Source organism: Haplochromis burtoni, unplaced genomic scaffold (assembly GCF_018398535.1).
Source record: "Haplochromis burtoni strain Fernald_Lab_line unplaced genomic scaffold, NCSU_Asbu1 Contig_83, whole genome shotgun sequence".
NCBI classification, from domain to species: Eukaryota; Metazoa; Chordata; class Actinopteri; order Cichliformes; family Cichlidae; genus Haplochromis; species Haplochromis burtoni.
In genome coordinates this window covers 1,742,916-1,766,054 of record NW_024582444.1, presented here as the reverse complement: position 1 = coordinate 1,766,054, position 23,139 = coordinate 1,742,916, and the positions used below count along the sequence as shown (strand labels likewise).

At 40.2% G+C, this 23,139-nt stretch overlaps 2 protein-coding genes across 3 annotated transcripts; both read right to left on the bottom strand.

Moving 5' to 3' along the window:
- Position 1: 1 nt before the first annotated feature.
- On the bottom strand, positions 2-14,533 carry LOC102308691 (Golgi SNAP receptor complex member 1). Of its 2 annotated transcripts, none has more exons than XM_005926307.2 (9): positions 14,336-14,533; positions 12,797-12,914; positions 12,534-12,609; positions 12,180-12,287; positions 11,627-11,718; positions 9,967-10,041; positions 2,759-2,788; positions 2,449-2,531; positions 2-402 (listed from the first exon to the last, which is right to left on the bottom strand). In XM_005926307.2, exons 1-9 carry the CDS (start codon positions 14,376-14,378, stop codon positions 278-280), a joined length of 750 nt encoding a protein of 249 aa, XP_005926369.1. In that variant the 5' UTR covers positions 14,379-14,533; the 3' UTR covers positions 2-277. The 2 variants fall into 2 exon arrangements, with proteins under 2 accessions (XP_005926369.1, XP_042078249.1); XM_042222315.1 differs by lacking the exon at positions 14,336-14,533 and adding an exon at positions 13,240-14,329.
- Positions 14,534-14,995: 462 nt separating this feature from the next.
- LOC102309202 (beta-crystallin A1) lies at positions 14,996-16,972 on the bottom strand. The gene is made up of 6 exons (XM_005926309.1): positions 16,935-16,972; positions 16,533-16,594; positions 16,295-16,413; positions 16,009-16,150; positions 15,773-15,915; positions 14,996-15,657 (listed from the first exon to the last, which is right to left on the bottom strand). Exons 2-6 carry the CDS (start codon positions 16,569-16,571, stop codon positions 15,510-15,512), a joined length of 591 nt encoding a protein of 196 aa, XP_005926371.1. The 5' UTR covers positions 16,572-16,594; positions 16,935-16,972; the 3' UTR covers positions 14,996-15,509.
- Positions 16,973-23,139: the final 6,167 nt, after the last annotated feature.

The following is a 23,139-nucleotide window of genomic DNA, read 5'->3' as shown; positions in this document are numbered from 1 at the left end:
GTGAGTTTGTCACTTTTATTTAACAAAATAAGTCAATACAATACACAATCCAAATGAAAGGTTATTATGTGAATTTATAAGGAGTTAAAATAACAACAGGATACAAGCAGCAATATACAAATCCCCAGAAAATAAATAAACTCTCCAATCTGAGAAATTACATCTTATTTTCAATATTTTGTGTCAGTTATATTTTTGTGCCATAGAGAGAATAAAAACCACATGGTATACACTTGGTTAGAGTTACAGTGCGTATATTTTGTCAGTTGATGGCGATTCATTGGAAAGTGTAGAGCAACAAGAGTATGGTGCAGACACCAATAACCACACCCAGAATTATAGAGTCCCGCCTCTTGCGCAAATTGATTTTCTGGATGAGACTGTTGATGGTGGGGAAGCGATCTGAGAGGCGGGGTAGCAGGGTGAAGGAAAATAATTAAGACCCAAGCTGGGTTTCCCTTCCTTGCAGTAAGTAAATAAGAGACAGAGAGTAGCAGGAAAAAACATCAGCAAGGCTCCGAAACAAAAATCCAATCCAGCGGTGTGGTTCAGTGAATCCAAACCAGCTTATATTAACCCACAGGCCTGTCAGATGGACTCGAGACTTTAAAATTATGGTCATTTAAGACTTAATAGCAAAAAATTTATATTTTCTAAATATTTTTTCATTCAGTTCAATGGTCAGTGTTCATCTCAGGTCTGTTCATTTTTTTATTTATTAGTGCAATCTAGCTATGCATTTATTATTTTAACTATCTAAGTGCGTATGGCTCAGTCACACAAAGTAAAAATAAGACAGAAACATCCTCATGACTAGGAAAGGAAAGAAAAAAGTGGTTCCCTGGTAGCTATGGTGACCAAGTGTTCACCCAGATGTGGGGGGTGTTCCTTTGTCAACCTCTGGGCAACCTTTTTTGATTGGAAGACAGTTGCATGGGTCGTCTTTCTTCATTCACACCCAGACAGGCTAGCAAACATTTAGTCGTGGCCAAAAGTTTTGAGAATGACACAAATATTGGTTTTCAGAAAGTTTGCTGCTTCAGCTTTTATGAAGGCAGTTTGCATATACTCCAGAATTTTATGAAGAGTGATCAGATAAACTGCAAAGTCCTTCTTCTTGTTAACATAGGTGAGAATGTTGACGAGCACAAGGCTGGAGATCATTATGTTATGATGATTGAGTTAGAATAGCAGACTGGAATTGTTAAAATGATGGCGATGCTTGAAATCGTTGTTCTTCCTGTTAACCATGGTAACCTGCAAGAAAACATGTGCAGCCAGCATTGTGTGCGATCGTGGCTCAAAGAGTTGGCAGTTCGTCTTGTAACCGGAAGGTTGCTGGTTCGAGCCCCGGCTCGGACAGTCTCGGTCGTTGTGTGCTTGGGCAAGACACTTCACCTACCGCCTACTGGTGTTGGCCAGAGAGGCCAATGGGAGCCTCGCTTCTGTCAGTCTGCCCCAGGGCAGCTGTGGCTACAACTGTAGCTGCCTCCACCAGTGTGTGAGAGTGAATGAATAGTGGAATTGTACAGCACTTTGCGGTTCTCGAAAAGCGCTATATAAATGCAATACATTCCTTATTATAATTATTATTGTGTTGCATAAAATGGGCTTCACAGGCAAAGATATTGTTGCTGCTAAGATTGCACTTGATGATCCGATAAACTGTTTATCGGATCATCAAGACAGTGCAATTCATTATTATAATAATTATAATAAGGAATGGATTGCATTTACATTTATGTCTTGATGATCCGATAAACAGTCAACTGTTTATCGGATCATCAAGAATTTCAAGGAAAGCGGTTCAAAGGTCCTCTAACGATGATTCAGAAACAACTGACAAAAAGATCTAAAAACACTGAAGCAGCAAACTTTATGAAAACCAATATTTGTGTCATTCTCAAAACCTTTTTCCATGACTGTACAGTGCTGTGAAAAAGTATTTGCCACCTCCTTGATCTCATAAATAACCTTTCCTTTAAATGACAATGTCATTTCACACTGGCCCTGTATGAAAAACAAAATGAAGGTTTTGAATTGGTCTAATCAAAGTCTGGGCTTATATGTGATGGCAATGCTTTGGCATGACCTTAAACAGGCTGTTCATGCAATGTAATTCCTCCAGACAATTCCACACTTGTGGTTTTGACCTATTTATCACATTTACACATTTCGCCATATTATCACAGATTGCACGTAACTTCCAAGTTGACTCCATTCAATCACAAACTCATAGCAGACTGACTCTGTCTTATCACCCCTAACTTGCTCTGAAGACCGCAGCTGACTGAGAGTAGTTGCACAGGCGTTGCCTGTCTTCACAAGCAGTTTTCTATTTTCCTGTGCAACGAGGAGAACTGGCATTTTTATTTTAACACAGAAAAAAGAAAAGAAAGTCGAGTCTGGAGAAAAAGAAGAGAAGTGATATCAATGATAAAAGGATACTGGCCAAAGTTGTGACCCTGGTTTGAATGGACTTCAACATCCCACGCTGAAATGTGATGTTCTCTTTGGTAGCCATGGCGATACTGCAGGGAGACAAACCATTAGGGACTGGCGGCGGCACAAAAAGAAGCACACACAGTAGCTGTCTTCGCAGAATCACATTAAGCTTGTTTCAGCTAATGAGCTAAAAGTAGGGAGCTACAGTAGTTTTAATAGACTGAAATGTGCTGCATTTGCTTATGATGGGCACGTGCTGAGTGAGAACAAAGCAAGGGAGGAGGAAAGCAAATGAAGCATTAATAGAACTCACCTTATTGCGTTGTCAATATGACTGTCTGAGCTGTGAACATAGGACAAAAAACAAGAAAAAGGATAAAAGTAAGTCAACCATCTTCAGTAAAGTTAAAGATTAAAACTTCCTAAAATAACCTTATGAGATCATTTCAAATGTTCTCTATATGAAGTTATGGAATTATACAACAAGACTCAGAGGAAGCCTGTGCCATGAACCCACACAGCCCGATCGGTCTGTTATCATAAGAGAAGCACTTCATCTGATTCCTGCGAGGGAGGAGAAAGTGCTGTTAATGGGCGATTTTGGGGAAAGTCCATTAATGTGTATAAAATTTCAGCTCTGAACATATGGATATATAATGTTTGGTTCTGATCTCTGATTTTCTTGAGGCGTAAGGAAAACATACAGAGGGTCAACAGTGCACATACACACAGAGAAGGGCTTGCATTATCTGCTAAGATAAGTGATGGGCAGAAAAAGTCTGGGGCTGAGCGGAGCATATAAAGGCAGCTGCATGCATCCTGTCGGACTTCACTAGAGACCAAAAATCAATACTGTGCTTTATACTTCCTCCATCTATTCGTCCACCGCTCCCACCATCTATCTGCTGCCATCCTCTCCTTTTTCAGACGATCCTTTATTAGCCGACAGAGTCAGAGGCGAGGCAGCTTCATGTTTAGCAGACCCTACTTTTCTTTCTTTGCTTATTTTCCTATTCTTTACTTGTGATATAGCATAACATTATAACTTAAATTTAAATCTGCCTGTGTTCAATGTACATAAATATGAATACAGCTGCAATATGCACACAGACATGGTTTCCAATGGTTTTCCATTTCTGCATATCTGACCACTAGTCACACTTATAAAGTTAGAACCACTGAGTCTTTTTTAAAAATTTGGTTTAGTTGGCATCTTTGTTGAAAACAGAGCAGAGGCAATAACGCGGATCGACTCCCCACCATTGGACATTTGCGTATTTAACAAACACACCCAATAGATTCTTGTGAAAATGAAATGAGAGGAACCATTCAAACCTAAATGTGTCAACAAGCCAACCAGCAAATGAACCAGTTAACCAACCACATCCCTCATTCAGGTCCAGATCTGGGTCCAGCTGAGAAATGCAATTTGTCTAGCATGCCCGAATCTGCTCTAGGACTTCCTCCCGGTGGGACATGACCAAATCACCTCGTCGGCCCACTTGATGCAAGGAAGTAACGGCTCTACTTTGAGGCAACTTTGTCAATAATCACATCGATAGCACTCTGGGCCCCCTTTCTTCCAATTGTAAAACACATGTAAAAAACCTCGGTGTCTACCTTGATGGTTCTTTTAAATTGAATAAGCAGGTGAGGGCAGTAGTCCAGTCCTGCTTCTTTCAGTTAAGACAGCTAGCCAAGGTAAAGCCATACCTTCCGGCTAACGTCTTTGAACATGTTATTGACCCTTTCCTTACTTGCAGATTGGACTACTGCAATTCATTGTATTTTAGTCTCGACCAGGCCTCCATTCATCATCTTCAGATGGTCCAAAATGCAGCTGCTCGCCTGCTAACTGGTACCAAACGGAGAGAGCATATAACCCCAGTTTTAGCTTCTCTACACTGGCTTCCTGTCTCCTGCAGGATCCAGTTTAAACTTTGACTTTTTGTTTTTAAGTTGCTTAACGCCCGAGCCCCTTCTTACCTGTCTGAGCTCCTTTCTGTTTATGCCCATAATTAATGCTCTCCATCCCACAGACTTATCTCAAATCTTGTGGTAGAGCCTTCTCTGTGGCTGGTCCCAGACTTTGGAATAGTCTTCCCCTAAATATTAGATCTGCACAAACACTTGATCAATTTAAATCACTACTAAAGACACATTTTTAAGCCCTTGCTTTTAACACACTATGACCCAAGCATTTTGGTCTTATTTTAATAGTCTTAGTTCTTAGTTGTTTTAATTCTTTTATTATTGTATTACATTGTTTCTTTTTAATGGCATTTTTATATTGTTAAGCACTTTGTGCAGCATCGTCTATCTAGAAATGTGCTATCTAAATAAATTTGACCTTGACCTTGAGTCCTTCGTGAATGACTGAGCTCCACACCCAAGAGAGTGCCCACACACCCTCTGGAGACATCTCATTTCCACTGCTTTTTTCCGCGATCGCTGCGATCCCATGCATAAAAAAGTGAAATACTTTTATCACTCACTGATAACATTACTTCAACATGTGTATTTACTATTGCAATATTACATATTAAGGTTTACCATAAAACACTGCAATGTGAATGGGACTCAGTGGCATAAGAGCAACTCTGGATCCACTGCTTCAGGTAACACATTTGTCTATGCACTGATTCAGCGAACTAATATATGTCCTAATATGAGATGTGCATTAATATTGTATAATTTCTAAAACTGCAATCAACACCTCTTTAAATTTAAGTGAAGCTGCAAATTATTGAGTAAGTTATGAGTGCTTGAATAAAATCTAATAAAATAAGAAGAAGAAAAACACCAGCAGTCCAAAACTTTTATAAATTGAGCAGCAGCAAAGTGTTGTCTGTCGATCAGCTAATAGCTCAATCGAATCCTTTTAGCAGCCCTCAATACTGAGACGATGCCGCACATTTTAACCTCATTTCTTACATTCAGTATTGAACATTTGTTCATATAGTGCATTTACCCCACCGAATCCCAAACAAGAATCTCCTCATCAATCACTGACATGTTCACACCTTCGACAAGTCAAAGTGCAACAGTGGTTTCTCAGATCAGCCTCACAGAGCCTCAGATTTTATGTGCATTCTTCTTTCAAGCTCCATCTATCTAAATAACAGCACGCCCAATATCTCATAACATTGACAATAAAAACAGTTCCTCAACTTGCAGAGACCGCTGCTGAGACTGTGTTTCACTGTTAAAGGTAAATTTAACTCCTCAATTTTCAATCTGAGAGTCTAAACTGTCTGAAGAGTATTAATAGTTTGTCTTTGCTGATGTCTGCTCCTCCTCCACAGGTGATACAGGAGGAAAATGTTTCTCTGGGTAAAATCAGCAACGCTTGTTTATCCGAAACAAACCAAGGATGCACTGGAGGAAGAAATAACCACACTGCGACAGCAGGTGGGCTATTTTTTCCTCATACGGTTGGGAAGGTGCTTAAAGTGGGTGGTTTATTTCTGAATCATGTTCAGTGATCACGGCAGCGCGCATCTCAGCACATTTCTGGCATTTCAACAAGTCCAGTACTGGCACTGTCAATAATGTTACTGTTGGCTCAGGGAACTGTATTAGCATTAGCTGAAGTACTCATCAAATGCAACGCAGTATTTAAAATGTTCATATAACACTTTATATAAAGGTATAGACTCTTTTCTTTTTAACTTGCTCTGACCTTTCTTAAAAAAACACTGCTTCTGTTAGGAACAAATAAAAAACAAAAAGATAATACAAATAAATACAAATCAGAATAAAGTCAAAACTGCTTTTTGCTTCATTAAAAAAAAAAAAAAGGCATAACATGTTCTCATCGTTAAGGCCAAAAAGTGTGATACCCAGTGTCACACGAGCCTAATGACTGGCCTCCTTGTGACGGCTTTCTGAATACTTTGGTTGCTAGCGGACCGCTGTAGTCACCTGCAGTTTGCACAGAAGACGTCGACTTATCTGAACTCGCCGAGTAAACATGTTCACTGAATAGTGATTCGCATGGTGGCTGCAGAATGGCCTCTAGACCTGTGTGACCTTGTTGTGGTTGTATGAATTTTTTAAATGGATATTAAACAAAACTGATATACGTCCACATTAAAGAAAAAGTAAATAAATGGGAAGTTAATAAGAAGTATTCAGAAGCAACCATGTAAAATACCTGAAAATGAAATCTCAAAGAAACTCATAAATTTTTAACTAAGGAAAATGTAAAATGAAAGGCACCTAAATGATGACTAATCATGTTGGATTCCCGGCTCGACAAACTGCCGCATCAGTTGGTAAGTTCAAAGCTGTGGTGCATATCTCAACACTGACACGGTGGATTTTTCACTGAAGTAGCTAAACACTTTAATGGCTCTCCAGACTTTTCAAACAAAATCATTATCACCATTAAAAAAGTCTTAATCCCTGACGAGGCGTCGGGGGTCCCCAGGAGCATCTTCCTTGGAGGGCTCAACCCGGGGTTGCGGTCATGGCCTATTAAGGGCTCTGTTGGCTCTTAGGTGACGGTTTCCTCGTGGCTGCGTGCAGCGGGGCTAGGGGAGGGTCTGTGGCTCCCCACACCCTCTAGCAGATCATTACATGAAGGAACCTTTTAAATACAAGCGCGCTCATGCTCACAGGTGTACACACGGTGCTCACACACACAAACACACCCTTTTTGGCTCCTACCTCAAAGCACACTGTGGTCTGTGATCTTATGTGCTGCACAATAATGTTTACATATTTAGTTACTGTTATATTCCCATATATCATCGTGATGTCTGTTTATTTATGTACTCTTGTTTTTTCCTGCTTGTTTTCTTTTTTTCTTTCTCAACAGGTGACCAGGTGATTGATATATGATTTATTTCTTTGTTTTCTGCTTCATTTGTTGGTTTTTGTTTTTTGCCCTTTATCCCCGTCCCTCTTCCCGCTGTTTTTCTTTCCCTCTTTCTTTTCCCCAGTCAAATCTGTCCCGTATTTAGCAAGTGAAAATAAAATAAAATAAACAATAAAAGGTGAATCAAATAGACCATTACGGCAAGGCTGGGATGGTCCATTTGGTAAAGTAAATCCGTTGGGCATCTTTCCAATAATTCTGATGGCAAAAGAGCCAAACGGGACAGGCAAAAAAAAAAAGACTGTTATTTACAACAAAATACCTACGAAATCTTACGATAATTTAATCAGACTCAGATATTACATTAATCCAAACTGCCTGGAGAAACAAGTCTGACCACTTTCAGCCCTTTGAAATATCTGTGCAGTTATTTTACCTTTAATTGTTGCTGGAACAACCAGAAAACGGCATGTGTTCATCATCAAATATCAATATATTGATCTAAACTCACAGCTATGATCATTATAGCCTTCTAGTTTATTTTTCTAATATATCTAAATGCAAACAATAATTGTTTAAGCTGTTGCACAAAACATAAAATATACAGGATCTATGAAAGTAAGGATTTGTAAATAGATCTCTGATAGGTGGGGCATTCCCTTGCACAAGAAACTGAATAATAAATGTGTGAGCTGTGCAGGCTCTCTGATTTAGTCACATTTACTTTAAAGATTAAATGACAAAACAAACAAACAAATGAAAGCCCTTTTTGGTGTTTCCAATTCATTCTGAACAACTAACTCTGCTGTTTTCTGCCACCACAATGCTGACTCACAAGTTTCAGTTCATTGTTGCAACAAAAAAGTTTCAGAGTGACGTGAGAATTCAGATTTGGGACGTATAGAGGGTTCGTGGTGTGACTTGGAGGTGTCTGACCCCCTAAAAAAGATTTTTAATAACAATTATATAGAGAGGCCAAAATGAGTGGATAAAAGAAGTTACTGTTGACCACCTGACTCATCTGAGCACAGATGAATAATCATCAGACTGGACCTTCATTATAATCTCAACAACTCGCATGTTTCTACAGAAATTTTAATCATGAAGTTCAGCCATTTCGTATCCATCATTTACACCAGGTGATATGCAACCGCAGCACAGCTCTGTCCTAGAGTCAGACAATAATTACCTTTTTTATTTATTATTTTTTGTATTTCAAAAGGAGGAATTGGATCTCAGTCCAATGGCAACTCAGGGGAAGGAACAAACTGCGGATCCACTGCTTCAGGGAACAGCGGTGATGGGAGCGTGGGAGTTGTGTCTCTCGCTGCTAAAATAACCTAAACCATGTTTTCATTATCTGCAGTAATGCAGTCATTCCCATAAAGCCAATATACGATACAGAGTCTGGTCTATTCCCCCCCAGTTCCAAAGTGGTCAAACCAAAACTGGAAGCCACTTTGTATTCACTGCCTCAGGAAGCACCGGCAGTGTCAGTCCCCAGCTCAATGTGTTATTTTGTTCAGGAGACACTAAAGGTGGGCTGTTTCGTGATTTCTGAATTCTTAGTCATTCTCTGTATTTTAAAAGGAGGAATGGGAGCCCAGTCAAATACTGGCAACTAATGTAAAACAGGGGGGTGGAAGCAACGCTGGATGCCCTGCCTGGGGGAATGCTAGCAGTGCGAGCAGTCTGTTTTCTCTGTCATTTTGCTGCAAAGTTATCAGGAGTGGGCAGACTTCAGAGTTTAGAATCTGTGCAGTAAAATTAGTAGGTTGTGTGATTGTATCTATTTATTATCTTTTTACTTCTGAAGGGGAAAACACAGCCAGCACTGGCAACACGAGTAACGCGACAGCTGGTGAAGAAGATACTGGAAGGAGAAAAAAACACCTGCAATCTAACGTACGTGAGTACTGTTAAGGCCTTTACACGCAGGATGGGTTTAAAATATTTTTCACACTCACCTGTTCTTAATGCAGCCGCTCACACTCAACACATATTTTCGCTGGAAAAATTGCGGCATTAATTTTTTCAAACCAAGCACAATTTTTCTGATTTTGTGGATCTGAATAAACAGATCAAACCAATCAGGTCACTGCATTTGGCAACAAGTGCGCTCATGGCTCAAATCGTGCACCTGTACTGAATATACAATATGGAAATCATTTTTTAAAAGACACAAATGGACAGTGCTCTGTGTCGATGGGCTCTTTCAAATGACTTGTCTACCTTCTCAGATGTGGTCCCAAGTCCAGAAACAAGCATTCAAGCGGGCCCACTGACATTCAAATTTATGAAAGACACGATACAGCTTCAACTCCTAGATCAAACCATAATCTACCTGTTCTCTTTTTCCCCTTTGGATAGCATTTCCACAACATGAAACCTGTTTGTCACCACAGCTCCGAACACGCCAGCACACACTGACACAAGCAAGACGAGCTTCTGAATAATAGCTGCATCGCTTCTTTTTTATAAATAGAACCCAACCGAGCTGAACAGAAAGCTATAACTCCAATCAGGAAGTGTCTGAGTTGATGCAGTCATTTTTTATTACATCAGTGGAAATACCGCAGACACATCACAGAGAATTCAACTCTCACATAAAGGGGTTGTAAACAATGAGGATTTTGGAAAATAGCTCTCAATCTTCTTGTGATAAGTGTGAAACTGGTTTTCTTAAAGATGTGTCTTACTTTCTTAGATGCTCGTGCTCCTTCAGGAAGAGCTCTGTCCTCCTGTTATTCACCCCTGAGCTGCTTTTGTAGGACCTGAGTAAGAAAATTAAAGAAGGGTAAACTCCAGCATCAGATTAGCACCAAAAACGTTATTACAGCTGGAACATGAGTGTGTGCAGATGCTTAGACAATATACTTAACATCAAAATATGTCAACCTCCCTGTGACAAGAGAAGGATATGATTCGTCATCAGTGCTGCAGGTATTTCCCTCCATCCTAAAAACACATGCCGGGATACTGATGTACTTCCTGCATTAAAGCTTCTACGTGCTTAACCCAAAGCTCTGTCCTCCATCTCTTATTTACACCACCACCATCCCATTTCTATTTGGACTAATAATCTTTTTAATCCATCATCTATTTTCTGTTCTGTTGGCCCACTCCTTTCACTGTTCCTCCACACCTCTAATCTCAGTGGGAATAATTAAAATTCACTCTCATCATTTTTGTAATCAATCAAAGTCAAATCAGGAGAAAGTCTCATTCCCTCTGTCTGACAGTCTTGCTCTTCCTCGCCTCTAGTGAAAAAGCATTTCTCTGCATCAGGCAGGCCAGATGTAACCACTCTCCCTCAGCTCTGGCTCAATGAAAGCCTTGTGGTTTGATTTACTGTAGAAGGCACTTAGGAAAGAGATCCCCGGCGAAAGAGAGAGACATAGACAGATACAGAGAAGAGGAGGGAAGATGGCTAATAAGAGGTGTCTCTTATTAGAGGATGAAATATGATAGCGGGAATGCAGAGTATTAAAGGGTAGGGGAAACCAGACACTGAATAGACATCTCTGCCTCCTGCTGGTCAGAGATAACATCGGACGAGAGGAGGAGGGATGAGAAGAGAGCAGAAAAGTGGGACAAAAATAAGGAAAGCTGAAAATGTTAGATTTGGTGACAACAAAAAGTAGGCATGGAAGGAATTCAGGAGGAAAAGGAAAACTCTGCATACGTAAAGCAGGAGAGTAAGCAAGTGATTTAATAACACATTTTTGTAACATCTTGGGACATATGGGAGATAAAAGAAATGACACCTAAAAAGATAAGAGAACTTCTAATATTAAATATTAGAGTTATCATCAATATCAATGAGAAGCCTAAACTACATTTGCCACCAAATTTATTCACAAAGTAGCACAATAAATAATTTTACACAACACTTGCGCTGCACTTGGAGCTAAAAAGAAGAACCTACAATAATTCATTTCCATTAGCTTAAAAAATTTGACAGTATTCTTTGGCTCCACCTCCTCAAAGTTAAATATTAGCTGTTTTTTTTTCTTTTAATTTTATTGTGAAGCACTTAAAATAAAAGTTGTGCCTTACTGCTGCAACCACTTCAAAAGGCACAACTTTGACTTTGAAGACAGGGTTGGCGAGCAAGTCGAATTTTTCTTACAAACTACAGCCAACCACAGCAGCACCATATATTTCTTTGTTGCCAGTTTCACCAAGTGAGTGCTGACAAACACTTGCCAACCTTTTGGGCAATACACAGTTTTATCTAGCAAGGTTACCAGGGCCTCGCTGACCAGCCTCGAGGCCTGCGTGACTGACACTTCACTCACGGTTGTATTTTCTAACAACATGAAGTCTTTTATTGATCAGAGAGGGAAGGGAACTCACTCGATGTCTCTGTGAACTGAGCCCAGAAGGTCCTCTCGCTCTCGCAGGCTATAGAAGTTGCTTTTGATTTTGTGAAACTCATGAGTGTAGTCCTGCAAAATAAAACACGATAAACTACAGCCAGTGTGACATGATATCACTAGCAAACAACATGATTGGAAAACATTGGGGCAAAATACAGTACATATTTCATAAATGCATCTTCAAAGTACGCAGAATGTTCCAATAAATAGCTGAAAGATTTTGTCCTTGACCGAGGGGAAAATACTAATCATATGATCACTCAAAGACATGAAAAAATTGTTTTTAGAATGTGGATTTGCCCAAAGTTCAACCGTAATTAATTATAACATTTAAAGTGTGGAGGGCTAAAAGTGATTATTGTGAAACAGTAATTATAATAATAACGTCCCTGAACTTTGAACTCAGGACCTTCTTGCTGTGAGGCGCCAGCACTAACCACCACACCACTGTGCCGTCCGGCAAAACTGCAAATGAAATTAAAGTTTTATTAATTGCACAGCCTACAACAAAGTGAAGGAAGTCTATGTACCTGTAAAATGTCTCTGTGCCTCTGTAAAGTGTGCATCAATCCTGCGTTGTGTGACGAAACTCCAGGGGTGCTAGTGCATTCTGCCATTTTGTCATTGACTGCTGTAAGCTGCAAAAAAAGGATTAAATTCTTATCATGTAGCCACAGAAGCACAGATGACCTTTTAAGAGATAATGTGATTTCAAAACAGCCCAGGATTATAATTTGAAATGTTCGACTACTCGAAAAAAAATTATTTAACAAGTAGGCTACAGGCCTAACAGTCTGTTTGACTCTAAAAACATAGAATAACACAATTGTCTGCAACTGAAGGCATCCTATACGTGACCATACCGTGTGCCACATTTAACTCACATTGGCTAAGAGCTGGTCCAGCTCAGTCGTCATGGCCACAAGCGAGTTGTCATGAGATGAGCCCAGAGAGTCAGACCTGATTTCAGACGGAAATAGAAAGGATGCTCAGCAAAAATGTAAAAAAGAAAATTTAATTTAAATTCAATAAGTCAACAATTACACGTTCTAAAGCTTCTAAAAGCACAAAGATTTTTTAATATCCAACAAGATTTCTTTTGAGAGAGGGTACATGTTTAAAGTGAAGAGGGGAAAGCGCTGCCAACCTGCTGTCTCTCATCCGCTGGTCTGGGCTGCTGCTGGTATAGCTGGTGCAAAGCTTACTGAAGGAGACTAGCTTGAGGTCAAGCTCATTCTCCAGCTGCCTGGCTTGTTTACGCAAATCTGACGGGGGGAGAAAAAATATAAAACAAATAAATTAGACAACCCTCAATATCATGCCAGATCTACAGGAGTCCAGTAAGGATAGAAAGACCCAGGCAGATCATTTTATGTAAACCCAGAGTGTCGGGGAAGGAGAAGCCCATCTCGGTCATGATCCATCATGATTCACAGGTTATTGTGAAGTGTGAAGCACAGAAAGACGGTTGAGTGAACAACTGGATATTGTTCACAACACCAAGAGTGAGAATTTGGTGAAACTGGAAGTAGTGTGGAACAACATTATGCCGTGAAAATGTACAAGAGTCTGTAAAAGGACAAACGTTACCTTGGCCTTGAGCACAATTTTGTGGAAGACCCATTAGATGATCACTGCGTTCAAGTTTGGTTAAATTCTGGACAAATTCTTTCAATCTGCCGAAGGATTTAAAGGGTCACCGACTACACGTGGTTAGTGAAAGCATTAAGCATAAAGCCTCGGAAACTCTGGTGTTTTAAGATACCAGAAGCATGTTAAATTAAACTATTTATTTCACATTAGTGTTGAAGGGTTAGTGTTTTATTTTCTAAGGTACATATTAGATTTAATAGAACTAAATCTCTGTAAAGTGTATTTTAAATAGCACAATTTAATTATCATTTACCAATAACACATTACAGCACATCCTTTACACTGAATTATTATGGGTTGCTGCTGACAGTGTGCTGGCCTTTATCCAATGAAAAGAAACTTTGATTCTCTTTTACTGTTTGAGATGGTATCAGAGATCCAAAGTTTGATCTTGGATTTAAAAGTTTGAGAACCACTGGTTTACAACAAACATCCACAAAAAGCTGATAAACCACAGACTACACAGTACAGGTAGAAACTATTTTTATGATTATAAAAATAGCTGTTTTTCATAATATTATGATCATCAAAACAGAAAATTGGGCTCACTTTTGATTTCAGCCAAATGTAAGGAGATAATAACTGGCAACCATAACATTACGAAAGCCTTCATCTGATTAACGAGGTAACTGATTTGGTGGTCAGCAATGAATGACCATATATGTGTAAACAACTATTAACTTCCTGTTTGTTTACACTTAACGATGCAAGACTTGTTTGGTTGAAATCTTCCTGTTACGTGCCTATAAACAGTAAACGGAGGATGAAACAGAAAGGTTTACAAACTCTGGTAGCACGTAAGCTGGCTTAAAGGAGGAAGCTGAAGTCTGACTACTGACTTTTGAACTACGAAGGCTAACACGCTAACAGATTAGCCTCGAAACCGGCTAAAAACACCTTCTAACCGCGGATAAAATAAAGTTTCTGAACTGCTGAGTTTGTATGACCTGGATAACAAAAGCCTTACATGGTGGCAGCTGTTTGTTTGTGTGTTTGTTTGGGGTTTTTTATTACACAAAGCACCATTATTTACCTTCCCAGTAGTTATTGCTGCCTGCCATGTTTGTTGTTGACATGTCATCATCAGCCGTCAAGAAGATACAGTTGTCGCACTTGTCTTTCTATCCCACAGCGGCCTCTAGTGGTTTCAAGATGTATGTCGCTTTCAGAGATTACTAATTTTGATATAGAGTAGGCATCAGTAACGGTAAAGCTAATTTTAAAAATGTAGAAAATCCTACATTCAGAATTTTAGATAAATAAAATTCTAAAATCTTCATGTTGAAGTATAAACCACTGGGTATACCGATTTATTGGTAGCAATATGTGCTTAAATTAGACTATTGAAGAGGTAATGTGGGGGTTTGCAGCTGCTGTGGGTGTTTAACTTTAACTCTGTCAAAACTTTTATTTAACCAGCTATAGAATAGATAAAAATGCCTACTTCTGTAGTATTAAACAGGTCATTAAAGACATGTTTATTTGAGCTTTACACACTTTGTTTTTGTATTGGAAATTGCTTCACTCCATTTCATACACATTCACCCAAAATTCAGCCTCTTATATTTAGCCTCATGTAAACTTTGGCAGCTCTATCTTTGGCTCGGGGAGTCACTCTATAAGATGATGCAGCTTTACAGGCTGGTTTAAAGTTAAAGTGTATCAGAAAAAAAACAAAAAGCACAAACAGATGTAACTGAGATATGTGTCAGCATTGTGATTCTCTGTCTTTTTGCTCATTCTCTTTATTCATCGTCTTGAACACAGGCAGTAATTATATCACAGTAACAGCGGCACTGGTGGTCTGGTTGATGTAGAAGACAGTGACGACGATGATGATGATGATGATGCCAGCAGTGGTGAAAAAGAGCAAAAAAGTCTGTGTTGTTTTTGCATTTCTGCAGCCTCGCCAGATGACACCTCTCTTTCACACTGATTCAGCTTTTTTCTCTCATTTCTGTCATTCCTATTGTCTGTCTTTCTTACATCTTTCTTTTCTTTTATGATGTTTCTTTTAAAAAAAAAAGTGCTATGACACATCTGACGCCAGTAAGCACCTGAAGTCCAGTCCCAGATCCTGCTTTGACTAGCTGGAAGATGGAGGTTGCGGGACAGGAGGAGGAGGATAAGGAGGGATGGAAGCACAGGAAGGAGGGAGAGGGAGAAAGAGTGGAGCGATAAGGAGGTTTAAAGAAAGCGCTCCCCTCTTAGTGCTGGATCCTCCTGATGGACTGAATCTGAGGAGTCTGGGCGTGGGAGCCAAATTCACGGTAACACTTGTACTCTCCTCCGCGACAGTCGCACTCCATGATGTACTGGTGGCCACGGTAGCCAGGGTACTGGTAGCACACAAAGCTGCAGGAAAACACGCACACAGACACACGCTTAAATCAGGTAAGCAGTCAATGCTTTCTAGTGGCTGTGTGTTTTTCAGCTGTGTGAAGGTGATCTAAAGTGACCGTGAACTTACGCTCCACTCTGAATCTGCATGGATCCAACTTCGTTGTTAAACCAGCCCATGGCCTGCAGGGAGGGGTAATCATCACACATCTCGAACTGACGTCCCATCATGTTCTCCATCTCAAAGATGATCATGCGGGAGTCCTTGTGGTTCTGTGCAAAAGAGAGAAAAAAAGAAGTCTCAGCAGAATTTGAGAATAAGCTGATGTCAGCTAATGGCCGTTATAGTGTGCTGTGTTAACCTACAGCACAGCAGATGGGCCTGAAGGAGATCATTCTCTCAATGCGGTAGGAGTTGCTGCCACTATAAGCCTCAAAGCGGGGGTAGTCTCCCTTCTCCAGGACGAACTGTTGGCCGCAGAAGCTGGAGTGCTCGTAGCCCACCCAGCTGGAAGCCAGAAACAAATGAAAAGAATAATGAGCGCACCTTCTATCTAAACCACCCAAAATCTGAAGGAAAGACACTCCGTTTTAGTTTCTTTAAACAGTTTAAGGGTTTCCAGAAGAGCAAGGAAGCTCATCGGATACGTACGCGCCACACTCCACCTTCAGGGAGCGGATGTTCTCCATCCCACACTCCATGATGTTCTGGCAGCTGGCAGTAAACTCCATACGCCTGCCCTGGAAGTACTCCTGATCGTACACAGTGATCTGCAAAAAGCAAAGAGGGTGAACTGAGTACAGCCTGAACCAGATATTACTGTACATAAACTAAAAACTTGTGCTGCTGCTTGCATCCCTGCAACATGATGTGTAAAGCATATGCTTACCTTCCAAGGGCCCATGGGCATGGGGTTTGTCAAAGCCATGTTGTCCTCTTTTTCAGCAGTACCTGCAGAGTAAAATTACATAAATAGTCGGGAAATGATGTGAGAAGGTCAAAATCACAAAACCTGTGGCTCACTGTTTGCTGTGCCATAAATTTAAAGCCCAGGTTTGTCACACCACTTTAAGCCTCCTGCTCACTCTTCTTTGCTGTTTTCACTTGTTGTTTTAAAATAACTTCCTCATATTATAGTTAATGTAATAAAACAAGGTACACTGGCCTCCTTCTGTTCTCGTAAGACCACCTGTTGTTAGTTGGATTGTTGCATTAGAGGCCTAGGCTACATTACATTCATAGACTGGGAAACTGTGCTGTATTGGTAACTACTTTAACAACTTGGACCTACCCAAACTGGTGAGCTGTGTGTCGCAGGGTTCCACTGAACAGTGTGCGGAGGCAGTGTGGACGGGGGGTATATATACACCCACGGGTGTCAGGGGCCGGGGGGGGGCAGGCATGCCTGGACTCATGTCAGCACTTTGCTTTGGACTCCATTGTTTAGCCACAGAGGGGTTAACACGCAGACACACGGTGATTCATGCAAACACAAAGAGGACCCACGGCTATACTGCGCTACATGCACCTCTGTGGTAAATCTATATGTTAGAGGAAAAAAGAGAGGGTGGCTTTCCACACGGGCATGTGGGTCTATTATGAGATAGGCCCACATAAAAATTCAGCTCAGCGGTGAAATACTTTATGTGGCTGTTTTCTTTGATTTTCAAAGTCATGGTACAAAGGTGGAGGATTAGCAACAGTCTTGTGCAAACCACTGAATCCACTGAAAAGCCAAGTGATGTTTTCTATGATTTCAAATGATATCAGGGCTACTGCCTCACAGCAAGAAGGTCCAAGAAGGCTTGAATCCACCGTCTTTCTGTGATGGTACGTTCACCCCGAGGTTCTCTACGGGTACTCCTGCTTTCCCCCAAAGACATGTGCTGGGGTTAATTTGTGATTACACTATGAAAAGTAAATAATGGTGTCTGGATGTACCCCGGCTCTCACCCTATAGCAGCTGGGATAGGCTCCTGCACCACATGACCCTCAATTGGATAAATGGAAGAAAATGGATGGATCGAGTGATATCTCACAGTTATTACTATTATTAGACTAATCAAACCAGTATAGCCCTGTAATAGACTAGCAACCTGTACAGGGTGTATCCAACCTCTTGCTTAACTAAACCACACTCACACCTAGCTCACACTACTGAAATTCATTATTATTAGGTTGTGCTCAAAACTATCTGAAAAGCTTCCAGTTGATCCAAAGTATTGCAACCAGAGGACTGACAGGAACTAGAAAGAGATAACATGTTTCTCCCATATTGGTCTTGATGGTCGTCACAGTCGTCCAGGTAAGCAAATCCCTGATATTTGACTCTGTCCAACTGGTGGGAGTGGGTCTCCCACTAAAAATGCTAACTCCAGTTGAACAGAATGAACTTTCCAGGTTCTCCCATATTGGCTTCTGCTCAGCGGCTCCCTGTTAACTCCAGAATCAAATTTAAAATCCTATTTATTTATTACTACAGTATGACTCATAGGTGTGTGACTACATGTCCCCCCCCCCCCACACACACACACACACACACACACTGTTAACATTATTACAAGTGCAGTGTGTTAATCAGATGTGAGAATTTAGTTGGTCAAGACTCAGATCAGGAATCTAACTGACCTACTTTTGATGATGGACACAAACTGGATCAACGCTATGAATGCTGGATTTGAAACAGGAAGGTGCTGACATTGTTGGAAAGCTTGAAATCCCAGAAAAGCAAAGCTCTCCGCTTAACTGTTTCTATTTTTATTTTTATGTTTTGTTATGAACGGCAGTACCTATTTCTATTTTTAAAATATCTCTAAGACTGAATAAATCAACAATAAAGGTTAACCGGGGCCAGTGGCACCAGTTCAAAGGCCTGATTGGCAGGTCTGGTAGTGCTTTGGCATTGACTGGTGAGCTGCAACTGGCAGCTTCACTTTCAAATAGTTTGGTGCAGTTGGGTTTTATAACACAAGGGGAATTTTATACAAATTGATCAAGAGATGAAGCAGACAGACTCTTATTTTAATAATTTTATTCTTCCCATTAACCGAAGCATCTTATAGGTTTTTAGACTCTATTTACATTTATTCAAAGTGCCTGAATTATAAATAGTTTTGTTTACATTATTTGTTCCTCACCGTGTCATTAAAAAAGTGAACAACACAGAGCGAAAACAGAGCGAGCAGCTGCTACTGTCCCCCCCTTCTCTCTTCTCTTGCTGCTCTGAACAATAAACATTTAGAAATGGCTTACTGAGGTCAGCACATTGTCCAGACTCTCTGTCTATGTGTGTGTGTGTGTGTGTGTGTGTGTGTGTGTGTGTGTGTGTGTGTGTGTGTGTGTGTGTGCATTCATGTGGATGCCCATGTAATTTCCTGATTAAGGTTATAACAGAGCAAAAGCAAGATACGTGTGCACTTTTTACACATAATACCGCAGTAGGTCCATTTCTGTGAACTTATTTCTGATCAGAGTTGATTTGTTGAGGTCTGAATGTAAGATGGGACAGGGATATATGAACATGTGTGCGTGTGTTTCTGCTGATGATAGCAGCAGCAGCAGCAGCAGCAGCAGCGCAGACTTGACAAAGAGACGAGCAAACTCAGCAGGCTGATGTGAAGAGCCTGCCGTGTCCATATAGTCGACTCTGTGTCACATGCACAGATATCAAAACCTCAGTAGAGCCTTCAGTAGACTCTGAAACCACCTGCTGTCAGCTGTCAAAGCAAACACCTACAAATCTCCTTTGATATTTCTTGAGTGAAAAGTTTTGCCTAGAACATATTTTTCCAAGCTGGGCTTTTTCCAAGCATGAAATCTGGATATTTTCAATTGGAAGTTATTTTATTCCACTCACCTGAATCTTAAAAAATAAAAACCTGTAACAGAAATTATCTCTGCAGTGAATCCTGACTTCCTCTAGGGTGCAACATTTCCATATAAACTCTGAGTTTAAAGGCCTTTTTAATATTAACTTAAAGAATGGTCACAATATTAACAACCCATCACACTGCAGGTGCACACACTGACTCAGGCTCTTCCTGGATCAGGAATCTTTTATACTCTAATCTCTCTGCTGGCATTTTTGCTGCTGTTGTTGTTATTGTGACTGCTGCTAAACTGCCGTTACGGTTGGTTTGGCATCGTTATCGTCACACACAGAGTCACTGCAGAGCTGTGATGGATAGTCATGTGTGACTGAGATCTCCAGTGAGTCATGCAGAGACTTTACATGAATCAGTAGAGAGTGAAAGGAAGACAGAAATAGGATTAAACCCACCCCAGAATGATTTCATTTTTGCCGTTCAAACATCTGAAAACATCTGTTGTTGTTGTTATATATACTAATATTTTCAGTTGTGAAAGAAATACTAAATATCATCTTTGAATAGAAAGATCTATAGTTCCTCAGCATGTCATCATAAGGGGGGTCAGGGGGTTTCTTTTGCAGCTAATGTTAACTACTTTTACTACTTGTACTTCTACTACAACGTAGCTTGCCATCACCAGTGTGTGAATGTGTGTGTGAATGGGTGGATGACTGGACGTGTAAAGCGCTTTGGGGTCCTTAGGGATTAGTAAAAGCGCTATACAAATACAGACCATTTACCATTTTACTTTTCATCAAAACGCTTTGTTGTGAAGAGTGAACTATCTTCTTAACTGCTTTGCACAATGGAAACAGATCATGGTCCTTCAAGATGCCCTATCTTTCACACAGTGCAGCAGCTCATTCTGTGTTTTCTTCGTCCAGACTGATGGTTTTTCGTCTGCTGCTTCTTTTCCCTTCAAATTTTTCCAGATGTAATATCACATTCCAGTCCTCCTGTTCTCATAGTGTGTCCAAAGAATCTTGCTTCTCTTGCTTGTCTCTGATGTTCTTACATAGTGATCTTTTGGTGTTTGCTTTTTTAAAGACTTCTTCGTTAATCAGTTCAGGTCTATGATATTCACGTCTCTGCTGCATTGATAATCTCAATAGCTTTCTAGTTCATTGTCCATGCTTTGCTTCCATGTGTAGGCATCTTCGACTCTTTCTTGTGTTGAAGGAAATTTGTCAGTTAAATTAAATGTTTGTTAGCTTAGATTCACTTCAGTTTTATTTACAGGGAGTGCAGAATTATTAGGCAAATGAGTATTTTGTCCACATCATCCTCTTCATGCATGTTGTCTTACTCCAAGCTGTATAGGCTCGAAAGCCTACTACCAATTAAGCATATTAGGTGATGTGCATCTCTGTAATGAGAAGGGGTGTGGTCTAATGACATCAACACCCTATATCAGGTGTGCATAATTATTAGGCAACGTCCTTTCCTTTGGCAAAATGGGTCAAAAGAAGGACTTGACAGGCTCAGAAAAGTCAAAAATAGTGAGATATCTTGCAGAGGGATGCAGCAGTCTCAAAATTGCAAAGCTTCTGAAGCGTGATCATCGAACAATCAAGCGTTTCATTCAAAATAGTCAACAGGGTCGCAAGAAGCGTGTGGAAAAACCAAGGCGCAAAATAACTGCCCATGAACTGAGAAAAGTCAAGCGTGCAGCTGCCAAGATGCCACTTGCCACCAGTTTGGCCATATTTCAGAGCTGCAACATCACTGGAGTGCCCAAAAGCACAAGGTGTGCAATACTCAGAGACATGGCCAAGGTAAGAAAGGCTGAAAGACGACCACCACTGAACAAGACACACAAGCTGAAACGTCAAGACTGGGCCAAGAAATATCTCAAGACTGGTTTTTCTAAGGTTTTATGGACTGATGAAATGAGAGTGAGTCTTGATGGGCCAGATGGATGGGCCCGTGGCTGGATTGGTAAAGGGCAGAGAGCTCCAGTCCGACTCAGACGCCAGCAAGGTGGAGGTGGAGTACTGGTTTGGGCTGGTATCATCAAAGATGAGCTTGTGGGGCCTTTTCGGGTTGAGGATGGAGTCAAGCTCAACTCCCAGTCCTACTGCCAGTTTCTGGAAGACACCTTCTTCAAGCAGTGGTACAGGAAGAAGTCTGCATCCTTCAAGAAAAACATGATTTTCATGCAGGACAATGCTCCATCACACGCGTCCAAGTACTCCACAGCGTGGCTGGCAAGAAAGGGTATAAAAGAAGAAAAACTAATGACATGGCCTCCTTGTTCACCTGATCTGAACCCCATTGAGAACCTGTGGTCCATCATCAAATGTGAGATTTACAAGGAGGGAAAACAGTACACCTCTCTGAACAGTGTCTGGGAGGCTGTGGTTGCTGCTGCACGCAATGTTGATGGTGAACAGATCAAAACACTGACAGAATCCATGGATGGCAGGCTTTTGAGTGTCCTTGCAAAGAAAGGTGGCTATATTGGTCGCTGATTTGTTTTTGTTTTGTTTTTGAATGTCAGAAATGTATATTTGTGAATGTGGAGATGTTATATTGGTGTCACTGGTAAAAATAAATAATTGAAATGGGTATATATTTGTTTTTTGTTAAGTTGCCTAATAATTATGCACAGTAATAGTCACCTGCACACACAGATATCCCCCTAAAATAGCTAAAACTAAAAACAAACTAAAAACTACTTCCAAAAACATTCAGCTTTGATATTAATGAGTTTTTTGGGTTCATTGAGAACATGGTTGTTGTTCAATAATGAAATTATTCCTCAAAAATACAACTTGCCTAATAATTCTGCACTCCCTGTATATAGCACCAAATCACAACAGTATTCACTTTAAGGTGTTCTATATATTAAGGTAAATACTCTACAATTATACAGAGAAAACCCCAACAATAAGATGAGCAAGCAAAAAAGTAAGCAAGCACTTGGCGACAGTGTGAAGGAAAAACTCCGTTTTACCAGGATGCTGTTGCAACCTGATCTTGATTTCATGCAACGATCTTTCATCACTACTCACAGCAGTACCCAAATACTTGAATTTGTTGATGTAGGCTGGGATTCTTTGATTTCTTTCCTTTTTAAAGAAAAGTCAATCAAACTCCATCACTGCATTATTGTACCTACATTTTAATCAGCCCAGTCCTTCCTGGCCACTTAAAATATATTTATAGAACTATTATCCTATATTTGTTGCAGTTTCTGCTGCCTTCTTGTCCTGATCACTCTTTAAAAGAGATTTTTAGCAGGATAAAAAAAATGATATATATGAAACCTACTTCGCCACAAAATGATTGCACCTTCTTCTTTGTAAGGGTAGTGTTGTTTGTGGGTCAAAATGACGCCATATCATTCATGAGAGATAAGTTTCACAGATTATATATTTGGCGGTTACTTCGGCTGTTGGTTTTAATTTATTTGGGAATCAAAAATCTGCATTGAAAAGTTAACAGCGAGCGTGTGTCTGCTGCAAATAAAGGTTAAAAAAAGTGTGAGAGCATAATATGGAAAGGTTTGTTCTTAATTGGCGTACTTTAATTACAAGCGGCATGAAAGCAAAAAATAAAAACAATAATGCATTGCACTCCAGAAATTGATTTAAAAAAAATTGTGTTATTTTTGGTGAATATTGA